The sequence below is a fragment of the Rhinopithecus bieti genome, unplaced genomic scaffold, assembly GCF_001698545.2.
Source record: "Rhinopithecus bieti isolate Rb0 unplaced genomic scaffold, ASM169854v2 scaffold_7884, whole genome shotgun sequence".
NCBI lineage: Eukaryota > Metazoa > Chordata > Mammalia > Primates > Cercopithecidae > Rhinopithecus > Rhinopithecus bieti.
The window spans coordinates 2,550,258-2,574,710 of NW_016806331.1; the positions used below are offsets into that span (position 1 = coordinate 2,550,258).

Here is a 24,453-nt window from a genome sequence, read left to right on the forward strand (position 1 = left end):
CCTGAGGATGTCAGAAGTATACTTATACATCTGTTTCCTCAAAGAAATTGGGAGCTCCCAGCAGAATGCCAGCACGGGCACTCAAAAAGGGGTTTTGAAATTGCAAACAGCATTTAGAATTAATGGAATAGAATCCCCAAAAAACAACAAGGGTCTGAATGAAGGGAGCCTTAAGAAAGAGAGTGGACATGTGCTTTCTCTGAGATAGAAGGGGAGTGGGAGATGATGAAGGAAAACGCGGGAATATTTTGAATGGAAAAGAGGCTACACACAGGAGTTGTCAGTGGAGAGAAGATTCTCATCAGCTGGCCTTGATCAGTGCAGTAAGGCAGAGGCAAGGTCACCGCCCACAGAGGGAGCTGGCAGAGTGGGAAGGAGCTGAGGAAGACAAAAACCAGCTGTTGGGACCCATATATTTTGGAGTCAACCAGAGACACAGAAGAGGCCAGGCGTGGTGACTCATCTCTATAATCCTGGCTCTTTGGGAGGCCAAGGCAGGAGGATTGCTTGAGCCTAGGAGTTCGAGACAAGCCTGGGCAACATGGTGAGAACCTGTCTGTACAAAAAACAAAAAGATACAAAAGTTAGCCAGGTGTGGTGGTGCATGCCTGTAGTCCCAGCTACTCGGGAGGCTGAGGTGGGAGGATGACTTGAGCCCAGGAGGTTGAACCTGCCAAAGAGCCATGATTGTGCCACTGAACTCCAACCTGGGCAACAGAACGAGACCCTGTCAAAAAAAAAAAAGAAAGAAAGAAAGAAAGAGAAGAGTTTGGCTGAGTAACTGTGAGAACCCAGTGTGTGAAGTGTGTTCTATACAGTGGTGCTTTAGGGCATGGCCCCTGGAGCCAGACTAACTGGATTTGGGTTTAAGTCCAAGATCCCTTCCTTTTCAAAGGTGGTAAGCATTAAATTAGGTAATATATGTAAAACACTTGGAAGACTGCCTGGCACATTTGTAATCACTCAGCAAGTAGTAGCTATTACTATTATTGTTATTATTTTGTGATGGAACTAGTCATAAGAATTTTGTGATTTTTTCCTAAAGAAATGTAAGGTCGCCTAGAACAACCAAAGGTAGGAGCATAGTCATGGTGTAAGGAGGGGACTGAAGGCTGGATCCTAGCCCAGCAGGCACTGGGGGAGGGCTGTTGATGGAGTCTGGTTCCTAACTAGGTAGGGCGTGCAGTACATACCGTAAGAAGAAAGGTGACACATCTGAACTTGAGCTTTTGGCTGAAGAAATACTCAGGGTGATTACGAGACCTAAAATATTGCCATAAAAAAAATCATGCCTACCATGTATGCATTCATTCCATTCCTTTGACAAAATTTTTTGAGTACCTACTGTGTGTCAGCCACTCTACCCGAAACTCCTTCCTCACCTGGTGCCTTTAACTTCTCAACAAGCCAGTTAGGTAGATCTTAGTAAACCAATTTTTCAGACAAAGAGATTAAATTTTGACCCAAACCAAAAAGCTAATAAATGGCAAAACCAGGTTTCAAACACTGATGTGATTCTAAAGTTGATGTTTTTAAGAACTGTTCTGTATTTTATCTCCATGGTGCTAAATGTTTTTGATAGGTGAAGAGGAATGTCTTAAGAGCAGGGGCTTAGGAATTGGAAGGTCAGACTGTTAGGCCCTTTCCATGGGTGCTGAGTTCACTAAGAATAATGAGAGATGATGTGGTAGAGAGGAAAATGTGAACCTGGCACTGAAGTCCTGGAAGAAGGTGAAGGTATGTTATAAAAGTGTGATAATAAGAGGAAGTATGGATTTCAAAGGAGATGAGGTCACAGAGGTATAAAGTAGGAGCATCCCTGGTTTGCAAGAAGATCAAATGCTTGGGCCCAGTGTAGTGGCTCACGCCTGTAATCCTAGCATTTTGGGAGGCCAAGATGGGTGGATCCCTTGAGGTCAGGAGTTCGAGACCAGCCCGGCCAATATGGTGGAACCCCATCTCTACTAAAAATACAAAAATTAGCCAAGCATGCATGTAATTCCAGCTATTCAGGAGGCTGAGGCAGGAGAATCACTTGAACCCTGGAAGTGGAGGTTGCAGTGAGCTGAGATTGTGACTCTGCACTCCAGCCTGGGAGACAGAGCGGGAGTCTGACTCAAAAAAAAAAAAAAAAAAGGAGATTAAATGCTTGCTCATTACTGCTGAGTGAGTGAGGAATGAGTAGAAGAAGACATGTCCTTCCTTCATTGTCGGTCTTTGAGCCTCTGTGGGAAAGCCAGATGTTCGGTTCAGGTGAGAGATGAAAGAAGCAGATGTGGGGGAAGAAGCTGAGGTTGGAAGAGCATCCCAGAACACCATATCAGAGGCCAGGAGATGGATGGACAGAGGGGCTGGGGTGGAAGAAGGACTTAGTTTCCAGAGTTAGCAAGAGAAGTGAGGAGGCCGAGAGGCAGGCTAAAAGGGCAAGGTACAAGCCAGTCAGGAGAGCACTGCACACCTAGAATCTTGTGAGAGGGGGTTACAGGCTCTGCATTCCAAGTGAAATGTCATAAAGGGAAAGAAAGTCCAGCTGCACACTTACATGCCTTGGTGTTTACCACTCAGATGGCTTCCTGTCTGCCTTTGGTGCTGAGGAAAGGAGGCTCTGGCACCACTGAAACAAGAAAACCTGACGGTTGCTAGTCTATTCCATTGGACTCATAGATGTTTGGGATTACCAAATTGGCAAGAGCAAAGCTATCTCCAGGTATATACTATTCCACAGCGTACCATCTCATTATGACCTTGTCAGGAGCCTGTAGTGACATCAGATCCCTGATTATTAGTACCATGGCTTTGACAAATTTCTGAGATCCCAAATTGTCCAGGTAGCAGGAACTGAAGAGGGTGATCTGGGTGGTCAGGCCTGAAGAAATCCCCTCACAATGTAAGTTAGCGACTTCATCAACCATCTTTTAAAATAGTTGATTGTTCCTTGTAACTGAAACTTATGCTTCTCTGAATGTGTAATTTAAAGGTTTTTATAGGATATGGGGGAAGGAGGAGATATTCACTCCAGTTGTACCAAACAATCCTAGAAAGCCAATGGGGTAAACATACAGGAATGAAGACATAGGGCGTAGGGAGAAGAGGGAGTCTATTTTAAAAGGTCTAGAGTATTAGTAACTCCCAACTTTCCTATGTGTATGAATTACCTGAAATCTTGCTAAAAGGCAGACATTGGTTCAATGAGTCTGGATAGGAGGACCTAGTAGCTGCGTGTTTGGCAAGCTCCCGGGAAGCGCTGAGGCTGCTGGCTTGCAGACCACACTTTGAGCACAAAGGACTTGCACTATGTAACTAGTCAAACATTAGCTTCAAAAGATGGATTGTTTGTGAGGTAAGACGGCTGTTAGCCAACCCATTAAGACATATTAGGCATAGACTTGATGTGTAATAGTAGGATGATTGCAAAACTTAGAGTCAGAATTTGCAGCTTTTCATGCTGATTCTACCATTTTCTAGCAATAAAACTTTGGACAAGTCCCAGGTCATCTCTGTGTTTCAGTTTCTTCCTCTGATAAAATAGAGATGACAAGAGGTGCCATGGTTGGCTAACCACAGGGTAATTGTGAGGGTCAGAGGAAACAACTTAGTGAAAGTGCCTTATGAACTGAAAGTGCTGCATGTGTGTAAGCATTATTTTTATTACTTTGTTATTTGAAGTGAAACCTTGCTAATGCTCCTATTTCCACTGCTTTTATTTTAATAAATAAATCGATAACATTGGCAAGTGTTTGCTATTTACCTGATGCCATGTTAAGCACAAGTTTACTCCTCACATCTCTAATAATATTGGTGTTACTATTGTTAGCCCCATTCTACAGAGGAAAAAGTGAGGCCCCCACACAATAAGATAAGGCCCAGCTGTGAAGTGTTGATGCTAGATTATGAACTCAGGTTGACTCTCCAAAATTTAAGCTCTTATTTACTGCATTCGACTGATGGATTGTAGCAAACACTCAAGATCATAGAAGAAGGTGATAATCTAGACCAGAGGTAGGCATGCTTCTTCTGTAAAGGGCAAGATAGTAAACATTTAGCCTTTCTATGCCAAATGATTTCTCTTGCAGCCATTCAATCCTGTCATTGCAGTGCAAAAGCAGTCATAGACAATTTGTAAAGGAATGGGTGCGGCTGTGTTGCAATAAAATGTCATTTCTAGAAACAGGTGGCAGGCTGGATTTGGCCTGCAGGCCATAGTTTGATGATCGTTGCTCTAGAAAATTCTGAGTTGTCCAATATGGTAGTCATTGGGCACATGTGGCTGTAAATTCAGTTCCTCAGTTGCATTGGCCACATTTCAAGTACTCAATAGAAATATGTGGCTAGTAGCTACTGTATCGAACAGTGTAGAGAACATTTTCATCAACACAGAAAGTTCTATTGGAGAGCCCTGGTCTAGATCATCTTTGGAGGTGGGAGGTGGGGAAAGTCTTTTTATCAGTAGCTGTGAGGACGTGGAAGCTCTGAGTCCTGGCTTTACTTCTTATATCTGATTGTAAGTAAATCACATCATCTCCCATAGGCTCCATTAATACACACATAAAATGGGAATAATACCCTCTGTTCACTGTTGTTGTGGGAACTGAATGAGAAAATATGTGAAAGGCACTTCGTAATCTGTTAGGGGCTGCACAGACATAAGCCATTGTTAGGATTGTAATTGTTATGTAAAATGTGAGAGAATGTATGGAGGCAGAATTTGGGTAGGTGCCTGAATTGACCATGTTTTCTTTGAAATCACTCTTGGGGGAGCCATTGAGATGATAGAGAGTTATCAGAATAAGGAAATGTTGTTATTTTTATGGTTCTATTTTTTGGACCAGAAAAACAGTAAAGTTTAAGGTAGATCTCAGTGTCTGTTCACTTTTCAGAGCTTGGAATTGCCTTTGTAATGCTTAACACCCTCAGGAAACAGACAAAACTGTCCAGATAGGGGCTGTGATGAAATTGGCAGGCCATAGTGACCTTTCTGAGGGAGATCAAAGGTTTATTTTTTATCACATTCAAAGTTAAAAAGCATGGCGCCATCACACGTCAAAGGTTCTAGTTCTTTCCTGATGCTTCTCTTTCACAGGGGCCCCCTTTATACCACACAGGTCAAGAACAAAGCTCAATTCTGGCACAGAATGATCAACCAAGCCATTGTTTGTGCAAATGGTTTTAACATCTCTGTGATTCCCAGGGCATCCCTTCTCCCTGGTTCTTCCTCCTCGTTGCTGGTCCCTGCCATAAATCACCCTTACAGAAAAAGTCCTTCTCTTCCCATGAATCTGTCATCCCCTCTTTTCCCTCAGGGTGCTGGGAGCCAGGCCACCCTCTAGTTCTAGGCCAATCTACTGTTACCACTCACTTGAATATACAGAAGAGAAGGTTTCTTCTTGTTTGGCCTGGACACACCCTTCTGATTTCTGCCTATAACTAGGAGTTACGTTTTGCATCTATCCTTTCCCTATAGCTTTTTCTATGAGCCTCCCAGAGCCCTATCTCACACATCTCTACCTTCTTTCCTGTTTCCTTTCCCTGTTATTTTTCACACTACTTAAGTACTCCAACAATTCACTTCTCTGCTCTTCAGCGAACACTCACCTATCAGACTGGAATGAAGGTTCCTGTTCCTACACACAGCTGATGCCGGTGTATATTAGTTAAACCTTTAGGAAAGAAATTTGGGAATATTTGTCTAAATCATTAAAAATCGGTTCAAATCCCTTTGAACCAGTAATTCCACCTCTAAGGAAGTATCTTAACTAATTAGACATGCACTGAAAATTACTAAATGAAGATAATCATTATTGCATTATTTATACTACTAAGCAATTAGAAATAACCTAGTTGTCAACAATGGGAAAGGAATAAAATGAACCCCAAATTTAGAAGCAGAAATAAAATGTACTAAAATGTTAACAGTAGTTAAGTCTGGATGTCTCTCGGGTTATCTCTGGTTATTTCTGAAGTACCAACGATTTTACTTTCTTCTTTTGCCCTTTTTACTTTTTACAATATGCATATTATTATATAATCAGAAAGAGATTATAAAAATGAAAGTTCCCATTCTTCCAGGCTGGTTATTATATATTCCTCTATAGTATTCTCCTTCGAGCATTCAAAACGCACATTTACCAGCCAAGACACCTCTCTAGAGGTGTGTCCTTGGAGACAGCCATGCAGGATTTTCTTATATATACTTGAGAAATCTAAGAGCTTGCCTAGGGTCCCTTACAATGAACAGCCAGTTTGGGAGGGGAGGAATTAAAGCCAAATGCCCTGAGGAAGAAGTCAGCCTGGTGTCAGTGAAGAGGATGTGGTTCCCTATTCTGCCATAAAATCCCTCTTGTCGTTATTGTCCTTACAGTGCCGAAGAAATGGCTCTCACACCCACAAATCTAAATAAGGAGATGTCTCTGCAGATGAAGATGGACTGCCAGGAACAAGAGCTGACTGAGAAAAACAATGGCTTTTTCCAAAAGCTCAATGTGACGAAAGGTGTAATGCAGGAGTAAGTCAGAACTGAGCTTGCAGAAGCAGTTTCTAGGGTCCCAACTGCAGACATCCTTGGGCCAGTGGTATGAAAATAATGGGATTTCCAGGTTCAGAGTCTAGGTTGACAGTCTTCCCTATAATTTATCTAATTTTAATCTCATGAATATTTACTCTAGTAATATGAGTAGCTAAAGGGGCCTTATGAGAAGCTAAAGGGGCCCACAATCATAAACTGGGTAGATACCCATTAAAAAAAAAGTTTTTTAGACTCTAATCTCAATTTGGGAAAACATGTGGATTGTTTTGTGGCTTCATTATCTTCACCTGCTAAAGATCTAAGCCATGTAAAATACTTTCTGGCATAGAGGGAGTACAAACAGTGGTATAAACACATATTTACATTTGCCAGTACATGTTAAAAAATGCATACTAATTTAGCTATGATTAACAACCTTTTTAACTAGAAAAACATTCTTAAGGTAAAAGATTTTCCAAGAATCCCTCATGTGGCAAGAAAGCTATCATGATATCAAAGATGTTCTTAAATGCATTTATAATTTATTGAAGATAGTAGCATATGCATTTGTCAACTTTCGGCAGTTTTTCATTTAATTTTTTTTCATATAAGCAATATTTATTCATTCTATATAAATCTGTATAGATTCCAGGATCCCTTTCTAAGCAGGATAGATGTGAAGTGACTCAATACCCCCTCAACCCTGAGAATACCTCCAGCCTCAGGGTTCAAATCCCATAGACTTGGAACTACTTTTATAGACACATATCACACATTTATTGTGACCCATTCGAAAGTGTCAACACACTTATTTTAGAAAAGGAAATACAAATGAGTTTTATACATGTAGGCAAAGATACTCAACCTTACACATAAAATGAGACTAACACTAAATGAGATACCAGTTTAAACATACCAAGTTGGCAAAGATCAAAAACTTTAATAGCACATGGATTTAGACAAGGAGTGAGAAACAGGCACATTTTTGCTTGGAGTGAAAATTGATTCAACCTCTTTAAAGCATACTTTGTGAAAAATCTATCAAAATTTAGAATATACATATCTATTGACCTAAAAGTTTTACTTTTCGGGTTTTCCAATAGATACGCTGGACACATACACAACAACAACATATAGATGTGTAAGGATATTCATTCCAGCATTGTTTGTGATAGCAAATGATTGGAAACATTCTACATATTGGTTAATAAAAAAACTGATTGGAAAATTATTATACAGCCCCACAATGGAATACTATTTTGCCATTTTAAAAACAAAGCAGCTCCATATATACTAATATGAAATGGACTCCAAAATAGGTTATTAAATAAGAAATTCAAAGTACTTTGATGTATACACAGAATGGAGTATATAAATATCCTCCCATGTATATTTTAAAGTATCTATTCTGTATAATATATATACATGCAGACATGCATACATAAACGTCTCTGCTTATTTATGCCTAGAGTATCTGTTGAAAATAAAGAAGCTAGTAAACAATATAGGGAGGACAGCTGGGGGGTGGACCTCAAGAGGGCGCTGTAGACCTACTCCTCCCCGCCCATTTGAACCATATAATGTATTTAAACTCCACTTTTTAAAACAGGATATTAATTTACTTATTTGTTGATTTTGCACACTCATTTATACATATATATGCACGGAGCTGCAATTAGTTTGGAATTCGGAATCTCACTGTTAATTCATGGATTCAGCCAATTATTATTTATCCAGCCCCTCTATTTCTACTTGTGAGATATACTATGCAAGGTGTTATTCACACAGACTAGAACTCAGTACGAGGATAGCAGGTGTTTCCTGGGGCTGGGAAAGATCTCAGTGTTCTCCATTTAGAAAGGAGTAGGGCAGACCCAAGCTCTGGCCCAAAGGCGTAATAACAGCCTCTGTTTGGATTATGTGGCTTGCAGTTTGCTAAAGGAAATTATCAAAGTGGACCACATCTTAGACCAATCAGATGATGAGGACGACATTTCCTCTGAAAACCCTCAAACTGACTTCCTTCACAAGGTAGACACTGAAAAATGGGTAAGAGAGACACTTAAATGACACAGTAGGTTGAAGAGAAGAACTTCACACCACATATCTCAAAGTAGTAAGAAAATATCTGAGGGTTTCCTTCTAAATGGTGCAGAACTTCAAAGTTTGAAATCAGGAGGGAGGCAGGGGATGGCATTATTCCCACTGGATGCTGCTGTTACCACATGAAGGACTTACTAGCCTTCCCATGCAAAAAAAAAAGTGAATTATATGTTATTTTTGTCTTTGGGAATTTATGAAATAACTGTGACATTTCTCACCTTCGAGCAAATCACCATATGACCAAATCACCATATGACCATACCCCCTGCTCACAGATTATCTTCCAGTAGAATTCAGCTATTCACACTTAATGCAGCCTCCAGGAGAGAATCCTTTTTCTTCAAGCTTCTGGGGCTCCAGGCCTTCAATGGCTTGTAGCTACGTAACTCCGGGTCTCCTGTCTTCATCCTCACGTGGTCTTCTCTGTGTCTGTGTCTTCTCCTCTTCTGTCTCTCATTAGGATATTTGTCACTGGATTTAGGAACCCATTCAAGTAATCCGAGATGATCTTATCTCAAGATTCTTAGTTACATCTGCAAAGACTCTTTTTCCAAATAAGCTAATATGCATGGGGTCCTAGTTCTGTATTAGGACATGGGCATTCCTTGTTTGGGGTCACCACTTAATTCTCTATACTCTATGACCTTGGGTAAGTCACTAAGTACAAATGGCCACATGAGAATGAAAATAAATAAGGCACATGAAACTAATTTGTAAAGAGTTACATGAATGTTAGTTATTTCTATTGACTTGACCAGTAGTTTACACAGACATTTCAAAAAGAGACTGATCTATTCTCCCTCCTCCAAACTTTTCTCCTTGCAGTTTAAAAATAGTTCTGCTGAAACACAGGAAATTCAGATCAAACTTCTTCAAAGGACAGAAGAAACATTTCATAAATAGTTACTAAAGAAGTGTTCCAGGATAAATTATTGCCAATTTTGCATGCAGAGACTTGAAATAGCAGAACATGTCTTGGGATGCTTTTGAGAACAAGGCAAAGAATACAGAAACAAAAAAAGTAAATTTTATTGATCAAACTCATAGAGTAGGGTTTTTCCCCCAAACTCTTTGATATGAAACAACTTAAGGTCAACTGAGAATTATGCAATGATTAACCATATTCCTACACCTGTATTTAAGAATCTTTCACATTTCTCACATTGGGTTTATCTTTATGTATATAAATAGATGAAACCTTCTGAACCATTTAAAAGTAGGTCAAAGACAGCATGATACTTCATTCCTGTTTACTTCAGAAAGCATCTCTAAAAGTAAAACTTTCTCCTACAAAATACTGTTATCACATGTGGGGAAATCAGCATTAATATAGTAATCTCAATTCTCTCAATATTCTAATTTCTTTAATTGTCCCCCAAATGTCTTTTACAGCCATATATATATATATAGGCGTTCGTAAGTTAGTATATATACCTATATATATATATTTTTTTTTTTTTTTTTTGTTTTTTTTTTTTGAGACGCGGAGTCTCGCTCTGTCACCCAGGCTGCGAGTGCGCAGCTGGCGCTAATCTTGACTCACTGCCAGCTCCGGTCCTCCCGGGTGTTTACGCCATGTCTCCTGCCCCCTCAGCCTCCTGCAGTAACTGCGCGGGACTACAGGCGCTCCCACACATCTTCTCTCGGCTTAGTCCTTTTTGATTTTTTAGTAGAGACGGGTTTTTTTTTCTATCTTCCTTATGTTATTCTCTTGTATTCGCGTCTCGATCTCCTGATCCTCTCGTATGCCGCCTTCGTCTCCAGCCTCTCCTAAGTCTTGGGTTTATTACTAGCTGAAGTGTCTATTCTCTCTCTCTTCTCTATCAGCGCATATTTTAAACCAGCATCCCAAAAAGATCTATGCAATATGTTTGGTTTTCATATCTCCTTAGACTCTTAATATGGAATAGTCCTGCCACTTTTTCTTTTTTATGACATTGATTTTTTTAAGAGACCAGAACAATCATCTAATTTGAGTGGAGTTTTGGAATCCACGGTCAGAAAGAATTCGATTACTCATCAGGACTGAAAAGAGCTCTCCATGTATACACTGATTCTCTCCATGCCCCTGCCTCAGCCTTCCTCTGTAGACAGAGCAGAAGGACAGGACTGCTTAGCTTACAGATGCATCAGAAAGCTCCGGTCTCAGAGACGACTATGTGGTTGACCCCAGAGAAGGGGGATTAGGTAGGGCTGGAAGAACCACCACATCTTGTAGTAACCTTTTGTTCTGCTTTGCTTCCATCATCATCTTTACCAGGGTATGCTGGAGCTGGAGGCTAAGCATGACCAGGACCTGAGTAAACAGGATGAGCAAGAAACAGATGTGGATGAGTACCCTCAAGCATCTACATCTCTGCAGTTTTCAAAGAACATCCTTGAATTGTAAGTCTTGACACATTGCAAAACAGAGCATTTAATAATGTGTGGAGGGGAAAATGGAATTTAAGCAGAGAACTTAGGGAAAGTCTGGAAGATTTAAAATCCATACATGTCTTGAACCATAAAGCACTCCTGTGCGTAGGTAACTACCTACATGATCTAGCAATAATGTGGAGTAAGGACATTTTAGGGATATCGACAGAGCATGGGAAAAAAGAAAGAGCAAACTCTTCTTTGAGGCCTGAAATTAATATATATTTAAACCTTCTCAGATAATTTTCTAGATAGGAAAACTATAACTATCATTAAGAGTATGTTGTTAAGCCCTTTTGGGTCTTTTCCCTGTTGTATACCTCTCCTCCCCCACCATGATATAACCACTATCTTAATATCAATATTTAACATTCATTCCACACAGTGAAATTAAAAATATATCTTTTTTATTAAATGTAAAATATGCTTTGTTTTATCGAGTCTTTAAAGATCTTCTAAAGTGGGTATCAAATAAATAGCCAAACTTATTTTCTTGAGGGCTGTGTGCCCACCTGGCCCATTTTGGTGACAAGGAAGACTAAACAGATCAACTTGCTATTCAAAGGAAGAGCATTTCAGGCTATGGGAGTTGTTTCCCATTTCCTGCTTTGACACTGATCACCATAACATTTCTGCGGGTGCCTGAAGGGCATGTTCCTCAAGCTAAACTGCTGGAATGCAAAGATAAGTCTCCAGGTGAAAGAACTTAGAGCTGATTACATAGACAGAATGGACAAAATTGACAATATTTAATAAAAAATGTAACAGAAAACAGTGAAGAGGTAATTGTAGGGTGTTGGGGTTGGTCATAAAATAGCAGAAAGTTTCGTAGCTTTAAAAACTTAAGAAACTTTGGACTTAAGATGATAAAGTCTTTAGGACAAGAAGTCTTATGATTAGAAGCCAATGACACAAAATCTCAAAACTTAAATCCAAGTTATCTGAATCTTTGTTCTCTCATCTCTCAAAGATCTCTGTCCTACATTGTTTCTTTGAGTCTGTGTTAGTAGTTATCAAAGGAAGGCCTTTAGGTCTCCAGTCATTCTTAAGGGGTTATTCAGTATTGTCTAAGTCAGCCAGCATGTCATGGAAAAAAAATGTGAAGTATATTTGCTAACGTGTCTCTAAATTTAAGTGAAAAATTTTAAGATTAAACAAAAAGGATAAAATTAATTGTTATTTATCTAGACACTGGTATAAAGAGAATGAGCTTTGGAGGCAAAGAAACCCAGGTTTGTTTCCTGATACTGACATTTTTGAGATAAATTAACCAACCTTTTTAAAGCCTCAACTTTCTTCTTCTGTAAAAGGGAACTAATAACAGCCGCTTCACTGATTTATTGTGGGGAGTCAGTAAAATTCTGTATGTAAAGAACTTAACACAAGGCTTGGTGTATAACAAACTATTAATGAATGGAAGCTATTCTTAGAAATAAATACCTCTGGCCTTCTGAACTTTCCTACCACATTCCAAACTGTTTCCTACCGCAGGGCTACTCTTCTTCTAACTGTTTCCTCATCTTTCATTTCAACTCTGTTTGCAGAGGCCTTCTTTTGACCATCTTGTCCAAAATGGGTCTTTTTTTTTTCCTTCCAAAGCATTTATAATATTCTTTTTAGAAAGGATTCTGTGGTTTTATTGATTCAACACCATAAATTACATTTTAGAAATTAAGGTATAATTACATATGTAAAATCATATTTTTAGCATACAGTTCTGCAAGTTTTGAAAAATGCATACAGTTGTGCAGTCACCACAGTGAAGATATAGAACATTTTTATCACTGCAAATCCCTCATGCTCCACTATAGTTAACCACGCTCCCCAGGCCAAGCTGCTAGCAACCACTAATCTGTTCTCTATTCCTATTATTTTGCCTTTTCCAAAATGTCACATAAATGGAATCATACAGTATGTAGTCTTTGAGTGTACCTTCTTTCTCTTAGAATAATGCATTTGAGTGTTATCCATGCCATTGCATGTATCAGTAGTTTTTTTTTTTTTTTTTTTTTTTGCTAGATAGTGTTCCATTATATAAATATACCACATTTTATCCATTCACCAATGGAAGAACATGTAAGATTTTGGGCAACTAAAAATAAAGATTCCATAAACATTTATGTATAGGTTTTGTGAGAGCATACATTTTATTTTCCTTGGGTAAACAATCAGGAATGGGAATGCTGGGTTGTATCGTAAGTGTATCATTTATATTTGTAAGAAACCACTGAATGGTTTCAAAAAGGCTGTGCCATTTTGCATGTCTTCCAACAGTGTATGAGAGTTCCAGTTGCTCTACATCCTCACTAGCCCTTGATATTATCAGCTTCTTTTTTACTGTAACCATTTATAGGTGTATGGTGGTATCTCATACCACCATACTTTGCAATTTGCATTTAGCTAATAACTAGTAATATTGAGTATCTTTTCATGTGCTTATTTGCCATAGGTATACCTTCTTGGGTGAAGCATCTGTTTATCTTTTGCTCATTTGAAAAACGGGGTTACTCAGTTATTTGTTATTTATGGGTTAGTTGGTTCCTGCTTTTCTAGTTCCTTGAGGCACACTGTTGGATTGTTTATTTGAAATCTTTCTACTTTTTTGATGTAGGTATTTATTGCTGTAAACTTCCCTCTTTGTCTGGCTTTTGATGTCTCTGATAAATTGTGGTAGGTTGTTTGTTTTCATTTGTCTCAAGCAATTTTAATTTATTCCCTAATTTCTTCCTTGACCCAGTGGTCATTCAGGAGCATGTTGTTTAATTTCCATACATTTCTATATTTTCCGAAGTTCCTCTTGGTATTGATTTCTAGTTTTATTCCAGTGTAATCTGAGAAGATACTTGATATGATTTCAATGTTTTAAAATTTGTTAAGACTTGTATTGTGTCCTAACATATGGTCTATCCCAGAGAATGTTCCACTTGCTGATGAGAAGAAGGTATATTCTGCAGCTGTTACATTAAATGTTCTGTAAATGTCTGTTAGATCCATTTAGTCCAAAGTGCAGTTTAAATCCAATGTTTCTTTGCTAATTTTTTGCCTAGATGTTATGTTCAATGCTGTGAGTCTGGCATTAAAGTGCCCAACTGTTATTGTATTGAAGTCTGTCTCTCCCTTTAGATCTAGTAATATTTGCTTTATATATCTGGGTGCTCCAGTGTTGGATGCATATATATTTAGAATTGTTATACCACCTTGTTAATTTGATCCTTTTATCATTATATAATACCTTCCTTTGTCTCTTTTATAGTTTTGACTTAAAGTCTATTCTAAGTATAGATACTCCTGCTTGCTTTTGATCTCTATTTGCGTGAAATATTTTTTCAATTTCTTCAATGTGTCTTTACAGTGAAGTGAGTTTCTTTTAGGCAGCATATAGTTGGGTCTTTTAAAAAATCCATTCAACCACTCTATATCTTTTAAATGGGTAATGTAATCCATTTATATTCAAAGTTATTATTGATAAGTAAGGACTTATTCCTGTCATTTTGTTAATTGTTTTCTGGTTGTTTTGTATTATTTCTTTCTCTCTTATTGTTTATAATTGCAGTTTGATGGTTTTCTGTAGTGGTAATGTTTGACTTTTTTCTCTTTCTCATTTGTATATCAATTCTATCCGTGAAATTTATACTTTCGTGAGTTTTCATATTTGTAGATTTTGTTCTTTCATTTCCAGATGTAGGATTTCTTTAAGCATTTCTTGTGGTGATGAATTTTCTCAGTTTTTGCTGACCTCAAAATGGTGCTGTGCTGCAGCTGCTTTGGTCTCAGTGGCTGTGTAAGGCTCCTGACAAACTCTTTCTCTGAAACAGTCATCACATGGACTCTAGACAGCTCCCTATACTGGTCTCAGGGCCGGCAAAGGCCGAGGAACTCTCCTGCAGCTAGGATTGCAGAAGTTGAATGTGGACCACTGGGGATCTCTTACCTTTTCCCTCTAATGGAGAGTTCCTCCTGAAGGGGTATTGCCCTATAATTTTCTTTTCTTGTAATGTCTAGTTTTAGTATCAGAATAATACTTGCCGTATAGAGAACCACTAGGATTTTCCCCCCACCTGTTTGATTTCCTGGCTAAGTTTGTGTAGAAGTGGCATAATTTCTTCCTTAAATGTGGGATTGAATTCACCAGGGAAACTGTATTGCCTGGAAATTTCTTTGTGGTAAGGTTTTTAATTAAAAATTTAACTTATGAATGTTATTTTATATATATTAATTTCTTTAATAGATGTAATAGGGCTACTCAGGATATATTGCTAAAGGTAATAAGTTGATCGTACCTTTCAAACAATGTGCCCAATTTATCAAAGTTGTCAAATATATTGACATAAAGTTATTCATAACGTTCCCTTGTTACATAATGTCTTTAGCATCTGTATTGATGTCCCCTCACTTATTCCTGAAATTGAATATTTGTGTCTTCTCTTCTTTTTGTTGTATCAGTCTGGATAGAGATCTATACATTTTTTGGTTTTCTAAAAGACCCAGCTTTTGATTTCATTGGGTTTTATGCTATCATTTTTCTGGTTTTTTGAAAATTTTCATTTGATTCTGCTTTTTAAAATATTGTTTCCTTTCTTCTGCTAACTTTAGGCTTATGTCGCTATCTTCTTTCTAATTTCATGAGGTGAACTTTGGGTCATTGATTTGAGATCTCTTGACTTTTTCTATTATAATGATCAGTTAGTGCTCCGCACTTCTCTCTAAGCACTGTTTCCACTGCATCAAACTGATTTTTATATATTGTGTTTTCATTTTCAGTCAGCTCAAAATACGTTCTAATGTCCCTTTCGATGTCTTCTTTGACCTATGGATTATTTTTATATATGTAAATATATTTTAATGTTTTGTATTTTGAGATGGAGTCTCGCTCTGTTGCCCAAGCTGGAGTGCAATAGCCTGATCTTGGCTCACTGCAGTCTCCGCCTCCCGGGTTCAAGCGTTTCTCCTGCTCAGCCTCTCGAGCAGCTGGGATTACAGGCATTCGCCACCGTGCCTGGCTAATTTTTGTATTTTTGGTAGAGGCGGGGTTCCGCCATGTTGGCCAGGCTGGTCTTGAACTCCTAACCTCAGGTGATCTGCCCACATTGGCCTCCCAAAGTGCTTGGATGACAGGCATGAGCCACCGCGCCCGGCCAACTCATGGGTTATTTAAAATATATTTTAGTTTCCAGGTATGTAGAGCTCTTCCAGATACCGTTCTCTTACTGACTTCTCAGATAAATCTGTTGTGACCAAAGAACAAATTTTATGTTATTTGACTCCTTTTAATTTTTTTCTTTTTTGAGACAAAGTCTCGCTCTGTTGCCCAGGCTGGAGTGCAGTGGCGCAATCACAGCTCACTGCCCAACCTCCCAGGCTCAAGCAATCCTTCCACCTCTGCCTCCCTGGTAATTGGGACTGTAGGTGCACACCATCAGGCCCAGTTAATTTTTGTATTTTTTGTAGAGACGAAGTTTCACCATGTTGCCCAGGCTAGTCTTGGGCTTCTGGCCTCAAGCAATCCTCCCTTCTTGGCCTCCCAAAGTGCTGGGATTACTGGTGTTAACCACTGTGCCCAACCAACTCCTTCTAAATTTATTGAGACTTGTTCTATGGCTCAGAATATGGTCTATGTTGGTAAATGATATGTGTGCAATACAATAGTAGAATGTGTATTCTACTATTGTGTGAGTAGAGTAGTCTACAAATATCAGTCAAGTCAGGTTGGTTGATAGTGTTATCAGATCTTCCATGTACTTACGGATTTTCTCTCTACTTCTATAGATGATCAATAGAGGAGTGCTGAAATCTCCAACTATAACTGTAGATATGTCTATTTCTGCTTGCAGAGCTATCAGTTTTTGCTTCATGTACTTTGAGGCTCTGGTTTTAGTTGCATGAATGTTAGGACTATTATGTCTTTTTGAAGAACTGATCCCTTTATCATTATAAATGATTTCTTCATCCTTTTCTTTATTTTGTTTTTTTCTTTTTCAAGACAGTTTTGCTCTGTCACCCAGGCTAGCGTGCAGTGGTGTGATCGTAGTTCTCCTCAGCCTTGAACTCCTCGGCTCAAGTGGTCCTCCCACCTAAAACTTCCTGAGTAGCTGGGACCACAGGTGTGCACTATCATGCCCAGCTAATTTTTAAAACTTGTGTGTAGGTAAAAACAAGGTCTCGCTATGTTGCCCAGGCTGGTCTCCAACTCCTGGCCTCAAGCAATCCCCCTACATGATCCTCCTAAAGTGGTGAGATTATAGGCGTGAGCCACTGTGCCCGTCCTTTTCATCGTTTTTTAAAATAGTTAATTTGGCTTAAATAGAATGATTCTTAAACTATCGCTATCTGCCTTCAAGTAATATTTTACCTCCTACATATGCTGTACTTGTATGTCTGTTCTCCCAGCCTTTTCACTACTGTTGGCATACATCTTACTTCTGTGATTGAATATAAGCCCATGATATGTCAGGGGTTTTTGTTGTGTTTTGTTTTTTTTGCTTTAAACAATTAACTGTTGTTTAAGGTGATTTTTTAAAGTAACAAAAAATTGTTTATAATTACACACATATTTACTATTACCAGTGCTCCTCATTCATTTGTACGGATACAATCTATATCTGGCATCATTTTCCTTTTGTTGAAGGGCTTTTTAAAACTATTTTTTGTAGCCAGGCATGGTGGCTCACACCAGTAATCCCAGCAGTTTGGGAGGTCAAGGTGAGTGGATCACCTGAGGTCAGGAGTTTGAGACCATCTGGCCAACATGGTGAAACCCCGTGTCTACTAAAAATACAAAAATTAGCTGGGCGCCCGTAATCCCCGCGAGTCAGGAGGCTGAGGCAGGAAGATTGCTTGAACCCAGGAGGCAGAGGTTGCAGTGAGCCGAGATCGCTCCACTGCACTCCAGCCCGGGCGACAGTGCAAGACTCCATCTCAAAAACAAAAAACAAAAACCCAAAACTATTTTCTGTGATTCAATTCTACTGGGGATGTGTTCTTTTAGCTTTTTATGTCTGAAAAAAAGCCTTCATTTTGTAAAGATAGTTTTGCAGAGTATATAATTATATACTGACAGTTTTTTCCCAGTACTTTAAAGATGCTGTTGCAATCTGGTTTGCGTTGTGCCTGACAAGAAGTTGGCTGTCATTCTTCTGTATTTTTCTACAAATAAAATTTTCCTTGCCCTATTCCCAGCTGTTTTCAAATTTTTTAAAAAATCTGGCCAACATGGTAAAACCCCATCTCTACTAAAAATACAAAAATTAGCTGGGCGTGATAGCATGTGCCTGTAGTCCCAGCTACTTGGGAGGCTGAGGCAGGAGAATTGCTTGAATCCAGGAGGTGGAGGTTGCAGTGAGCCCAGATCGCACCATTGCACTCCAGCCTGGCGACAGAGCAAGACTGTCTCTCTCTCTCTCCATATATATATATATATATAGTTTTAATCATTTTTGTATGATCAACCTTTATGTAGTTTTCTTAATTTTTCTTTTGTTAAAGTACGTTGTGTCTTATGGCTCTGCAAGTTTGTAGTTTAAATTTGGAAAATTTGAGCCATTATTTCTTTAAATATTTTTTCTGTTCCCTCTTCTCACCATCAAGGGTTTTAATTCCATGTGTTTTAGGCCACATTAGGTTGTCTCATAACCCATAACTCACTGATGTTCTGGGCTTTTTTTTCTTTAACTCTTTTCTTCTTGTGTTTCATTTCAAAGACTTTCTATCACTATATCTTAAAATTCACTAATGTTTTGGTTCTGCAGTATCTGATATAACATTAATCCCTTTGAGTGTATTTTTCATCTCAGACATTGTAGTTTGTGTCTGTAGAAGTTTGATCTGGGTCTTTTTTCTATTTTTCATCTCTCTCCTAAATGTACTCATGTTTTCTCTACCTTCTTGGACAATAAAATATAGGTATAATAACTTTTAAAATAACTTTATCTACTAATTCTATCATCTGATCATTTCTAATACTGCCTCTATTTATTTTTTTTAAGTTTTATTTTTATTTATTTATTTATTTATTTATTTATTTATTGTTTTTTTTGAGACAGAGTCTTGCTCTATCGCCCAGGCTGGAGTGCAGTGACGTGATCTTGGCTCACTGCAACCTCTGCTTCCTGAGTTCAAGCAATTCTTGGCTTCCCAAGTAGCTGAGATTATAGGCACGTGCCACCATACCTGGCCAATTTTTTTAGTATTTTGAGTAGAGATGGGGTTTCACCATGTTGGCCAGGCTGGTCTCGAACTCCTGACCTCAGGTGATTCCCCAACCTCAGCCTCCCAAAGTGCTGGGATTACAGGTGTGAGCCACCACACCCAATCTTTTATAAGCATATAGACCATTGCTTCCTGCTTCTTTGCATGCCTAGTAATTCTTCATTGAATGCCAGACATTGTCAATTGTACCTCATTTGGTTTTGAGTATTCTGGAGACACTTGTGTGTACACTTAAATTCTGAGCTTTGTTCTGGAACACAGTTAAGTTACTTAGAAGTGGTTTGACCCTTTGGAGGCTTGCTTTTAATTGTTGTAGGGAAGGACCAACGCAGCCTTTAGTCAAGGACTAATATGGCTCCACTATTGAAATAATACCTTCTGAGTAGTCTATCTGATGGCTTGTGTATTATGAGAGTTTTCCACTCTGGCGATTATTCTCAGCACTGCTTGTTCTTTAGAGATTGTTCTGCCCACTTCAATCTGCTATGATTTCCCTCCCATTTCAAGTAGTTTTATCACACCTGTGTGCTAATCAGTGCCTCAGCTGAAGGCCCAAGTGGGGCTTTCTCAAGTGGGAAGATCTCTGGAGCTTTTTCTCTGTGCAGCTCTCTCCTCTTTGGCACTCTGCTGGCCAAATCTAATCCCTGTGGTCTCCCTGAGCTTCTAACTTCATCTTCTCAGCTCATGGAGACCACCAGCCTTCTCCTGCATCCCCTTTCTCTGACTTGAAGTCCAGAAACTCTTTCCAGGAGTAATCTGAAGTAACTATAGAGCCCATCTCACTTGTTTCCTACCTGAGGAATCCGTGTCCTGCACTGTCTGTTGTTCAATGTCTGAAAACCATTGTCTCATATATTCCTTTCAAGTTTAAAATTGCTTAAAATGGGAGGCTAAATCCAATCCCTATTACTCCAAGTTGATTGAAAGCGGAAGTACCCAAAACATTAACAACATTCTAATTTTTAATGGATTTCCTTATCTGCCTGCAAACCCACATTACAGCATATCTCCAAAAGGGCAAAGACCTTGCTTATACTATTCTCTATGGTAATCACCAGCATTCAGCATAATACCTGGCACACAGTAAATGCTGAACAAATACCTTCTGAATTAATGTTATAAAGTATTTGTGCCAGAGGGCTTTACAGTTTGCAGAGACCTGTAGACCAAAAACTAGAAGGGGAATATGAAACTAGTCTCCTTTTTTCTTTTACAACCTTCTTTACTTATGCTTCCATTTGTATTTTTAACTTTTTATTTTGAAACAATTATAGATTCATAGGAGGTTTCAAACATATATATACAAGAACCCTTAGTTTCAGCATTCCTGAATGGTAACATCTTGCCTAACTTGAATATACCATCGAAACCAAGAAATTGACATTGGTACAATCCAGAGAGCTTATTCAGACTTCACCATCTACACACGCACTTATCCGTATGTGTATAGTTCTATGCAATTTTATGAGATGTGTAGCCTTGCATAAGCATGACAATCAGATCCTCTCAGCTGAATCATTGCATAAGACACACTTATGTTACCCCTTTATACACTCATTTCTTCCCACCCATCCCTAACTCCTGGCAACCACAAATCTGTTCCACATGTCTTTAATTATGCTATTGCATGAATGCTACATAAGTGAAATCATGCAGTTTGTCCTTCTGAGATTGCCTTTTTTTTTTTTCACTCAGCGTAATTTTTTTGAGGTTTATCCAAATTGTCACATGTATTGATCTTTCCTTCCTTTTCATTGCTGAGTAGTCTTCCATGATATGAGTCTATGCAGTGTGTTTAACCATTCATCCAGTAAAGGACAAATGTGTAATTTCCAGTTTGGGGCTATTATGAATAAAGCTACTTTGAACATACACGTACTATGGGAAATAAGTCTTCATTTCTCTGGGATAATTACCCAAGGATGAAATTGCTGGGACATACGGTAAGTCAGTATTAAGGGTTTTTTTTTTTTTTTTTTTTTTTTTTTTTTTTTTTTTTTTTTTTTTTTTTTTTTTTTTATTCTTTTGAGACGGAGTCTCGCTCTGTCGCCCAGGCTGGAGTGCAGCGGCCAGATCTCAGTTCACTGCAAGCTCCGCCTCCTGGGTTCCCGCCATTGTCCCTCCTCAGCCTGCCGCGTAGCTAGGACTACAGATGCCCGCCACCTCGCCTGGCTAGTTTTTTGTATTTTTTAGTAGAGACGGGGTTTCACCGTGTTAGCCAGGATGGTCTCGATCTCCTGACCTCGTGATCCACCTATCTCGGCCTCCCAAAGTGCTGGGATTACAGGCTTGAGCCACCACGCCTGGCCCAGTTTTAAGTTTTGACAGGAGCTGCCAAACAATTTTCCAGAGTGGCTGAAACCTTTTGTATTTCCACCACCAATTTATGAGTGGTCTAGTTTCTCCACATCCTCACTAGCATTTGGTGTTATCACTATTCTTCCTTTTTTTTTTTGCCATTGTGATAAGTATGTAGTGCTATATCATTGTAGTACTAGTTTGCATTTCTCTAATGGGTAATGAGTGTTGACCATCCTTTTGTGTGTTTATTTGCTATCTATATAGCCTCTTGGTGAAATTTCTATGCATGCCTTTTGCTTATTTTCTAATTGGACAGGTTTTTTTTTAATGTTGAGTTTTTTTTTGAGATTTTTATATAGTCTAGATACAAGGCCTTTGCCAGTTATGTGCTAAGCAAATATTTTTCCCAGTGTGTAGTTTGTCTTTTCATCCATTTAACAGGGTCTTTGGCCAAATTAAATGTTTTAATTTTGATGAGGTTCAATTATCAATTTTCTCTCTTACAGATTATACAATTGATGTTAAGCCTAAGAACTCTTTTCCTAATCTTATGTCCCCCAAATTTTCTGGGTTTTCTTCTAGAAATTTTATAAACTTACATTTTAATTCTTTTAATTTTCAGCTCCCGTGTCCAGTTAAGCCTCATATCTCTTTAATATTACCTAGATTACTTAGAGTACTTTTTACTTTTTTGAATTTCATTTACTTCCCATTGCACTGCAAGCATTACCCAAGCATCCTTTTATATGGGAATAGTATTTCATTTTTGAAAGGTCAAAATTACCTCCTGTCTTGGGTGATTTTTCTTAATCTGCAGGACTTAGTCTCTTGGTCTGTTTGCAGCTTATTAAAAGACATGCTGACCCTGAAGGGTCAAATTGAAAAGCTGGAGGACCGGGGCCTTGACCTTGATCAAGGGACAAACACCGAGGTAAGCTAGAGACTTGGCAAAGACTGAGAGGCTGGGGATTTCTGTCACTTCTTCCCCAGCCACCCTTCTATTGTTAATAGGCAATAACAAGAAGTAAGACTCATAAGCAGGAGTGCTCTCTGCTGGTCACTTCTGAACACCCTTTTCCTGAGTCACACCACTTTTCTCTGATGACACAAAATGCCTAGACTTTTCTACTTTACCTAGAAACTCGGTTACCAAGAAACTCTATCTTGATGCCACCTTAAGATGAGTGCCTTAATGGAGAATTGATTTTATTAATCTTTGTATGTCAGCACCTAACAGCACAGAGAATACATCCAGGAAATAAAGATTTGTCAAGAACTGCATCCTGAGAGTGCAAGGAATCTACCTGTGTTTGTCTTGGATGCTCCATGAAGAGTTCTTGTGTTGGTTTTCACAATCTCTGAAGTTTTCCTGACGTTGTGTCTCCTCACATTTCTTAAAGACTCTTCTCAAATAAAGGTTTAATTTTCCATTTTCTTTCTTTTTTTCTTGAGACAGAGTCTCACTCTATTGCCCAGGCTGGAGTGCCATGGCACCATCTCGGCTCATTGCAATCTCTGTCTCCCAGGTTCAAGCAATTCTCATGCCTCAGCCTCCTGAGTAGCTGGGATTATGGGCATGTGTCACCAAGTCCAGCTAATTTTTGTAATTTTAGTAGAGATGGAGTTTCATCATGTGGGCCAGGCTGATCTCGAACTCCTGGTCTCAAGGAATCTGCCCACCTCAGCCTCCCAAAGTGCTGGGATTACAGACGTGAGCCACCGCACCCAGCCTAATGTTCCATTTTCTTATTAGTAATAGAATATTAGAGCTGAAAGGTAGAGATCAACTTGTGACACAAGTTAGATTTCAGAGTCCTGGCTGATAGTTTTTCTGCTTTGAAGAAAGGCCCCTGAAAAAGAAAAAAGTCTGTGTCTAACAATCTCTTTTAACTGAAATTGCCAGCTTCAATTTTAACTCAAGCCCAAGAGTTTAAATTGAATAGGTTTTGGAAACAGTAAAGGAGAAAAGTCTCTTTTATTAAAGGAAGGTATTATCTATTTGTACCTCTTACATATTAAAAGTCACTCACAGATCAGTGCAGATCTATTTCCTGGGAGAAAAATTACTTTTAACTGATATACTCCAACATTTTGAGTCACAATCTTATTTTGCTTGAGTTGAAAGAGGTTTCTTTTTACTATCTTTGGGCTTTGGAAATTGCAAACTGTAAAAAAGGGAAGAGGACAAAGGCCAAGAAATATTCTGCTTTAAAGAATTTCCTCCAAAATCCAGCTGTATTACAAAAATGTAGATTTCAGTAGCAGGTGAGGGGAGGGAGGGAGGAGTATCAAAAGACTGAGGAGAAAGAGAAATACACACATAAATGAAAATGAGATTTTTTTAAAGGGAGGAGCTTGGAATAATATGCAAGAGGAAAGCATCACACACATATATGGAAATTCTCTGTGCTGGGGATACACCGTTTTGTATACACATTAAAAACAACAAAAAAGCAAGCACAAGCTTAAAAACTAGAAACAATCCAAATATCCGCCAGTTGCCATATGGATAAGCTGCAGTACATGTACATGATGGATACTACTCAGCAATAAAAATGAACAAACTTCCGATTGACCCAACAACATGAATGAATCACATGCATTATGCTAAGTGAAAGAAGCCAGATTCAGAAGACTACTTATGTACTTTGTGCTTCTGTTTATGTAACTCTGAAAAAGGCAAAATTGTAGGAACAGAAAATAGATTAGCAGTTAGTTACCCAGGTTTAGTGGAGGAAGGGGGACATGGATTGACAAAGGGGTATAAGGAAATTTAGGGGCTGATGGAAATAGTCTATATCTTCTTATAGTGGTTATTACACAACAGAATGCATTTATCAAAATTCATAGAACTGTATACTTTGAAAAGTGAGTTTTACTGTATGTAAGTTATATCTCAATAAATATGTCTTCAAAAAAAATGGCAC

The 24,453-nt window shown here is 38.7% G+C and overlaps 1 protein-coding gene across 4 annotated transcripts in view; it reads left to right on the plus strand.

The window, feature by feature from the left end:
* Window positions 1-2,526: 2,526 nt before the first annotated feature.
* Window positions 2,527-24,453, plus strand: part of SMCO2 (single-pass membrane protein with coiled-coil domains 2) — a 33,493-nt gene continuing 11,566 nt past the window's right edge. The window contains exons 1-5 of one of the 4 annotated variants that reach the window (XM_017875667.1): window positions 2,527-2,707; window positions 6,359-6,502; window positions 8,434-8,551; window positions 10,866-10,990; window positions 22,370-22,457. In XM_017875667.1, coding sequence (XP_017731156.1) covers window positions 6,369-6,502; window positions 8,434-8,551; window positions 10,866-10,990; window positions 22,370-22,457 — 465 coding nt within the window. In that variant the 5' untranslated portion in view covers window positions 2,527-2,707; window positions 6,359-6,368. The other 3 variants (XM_017875669.1, XM_017875668.1, XM_017875670.1) reach the window with 3 other exon arrangements.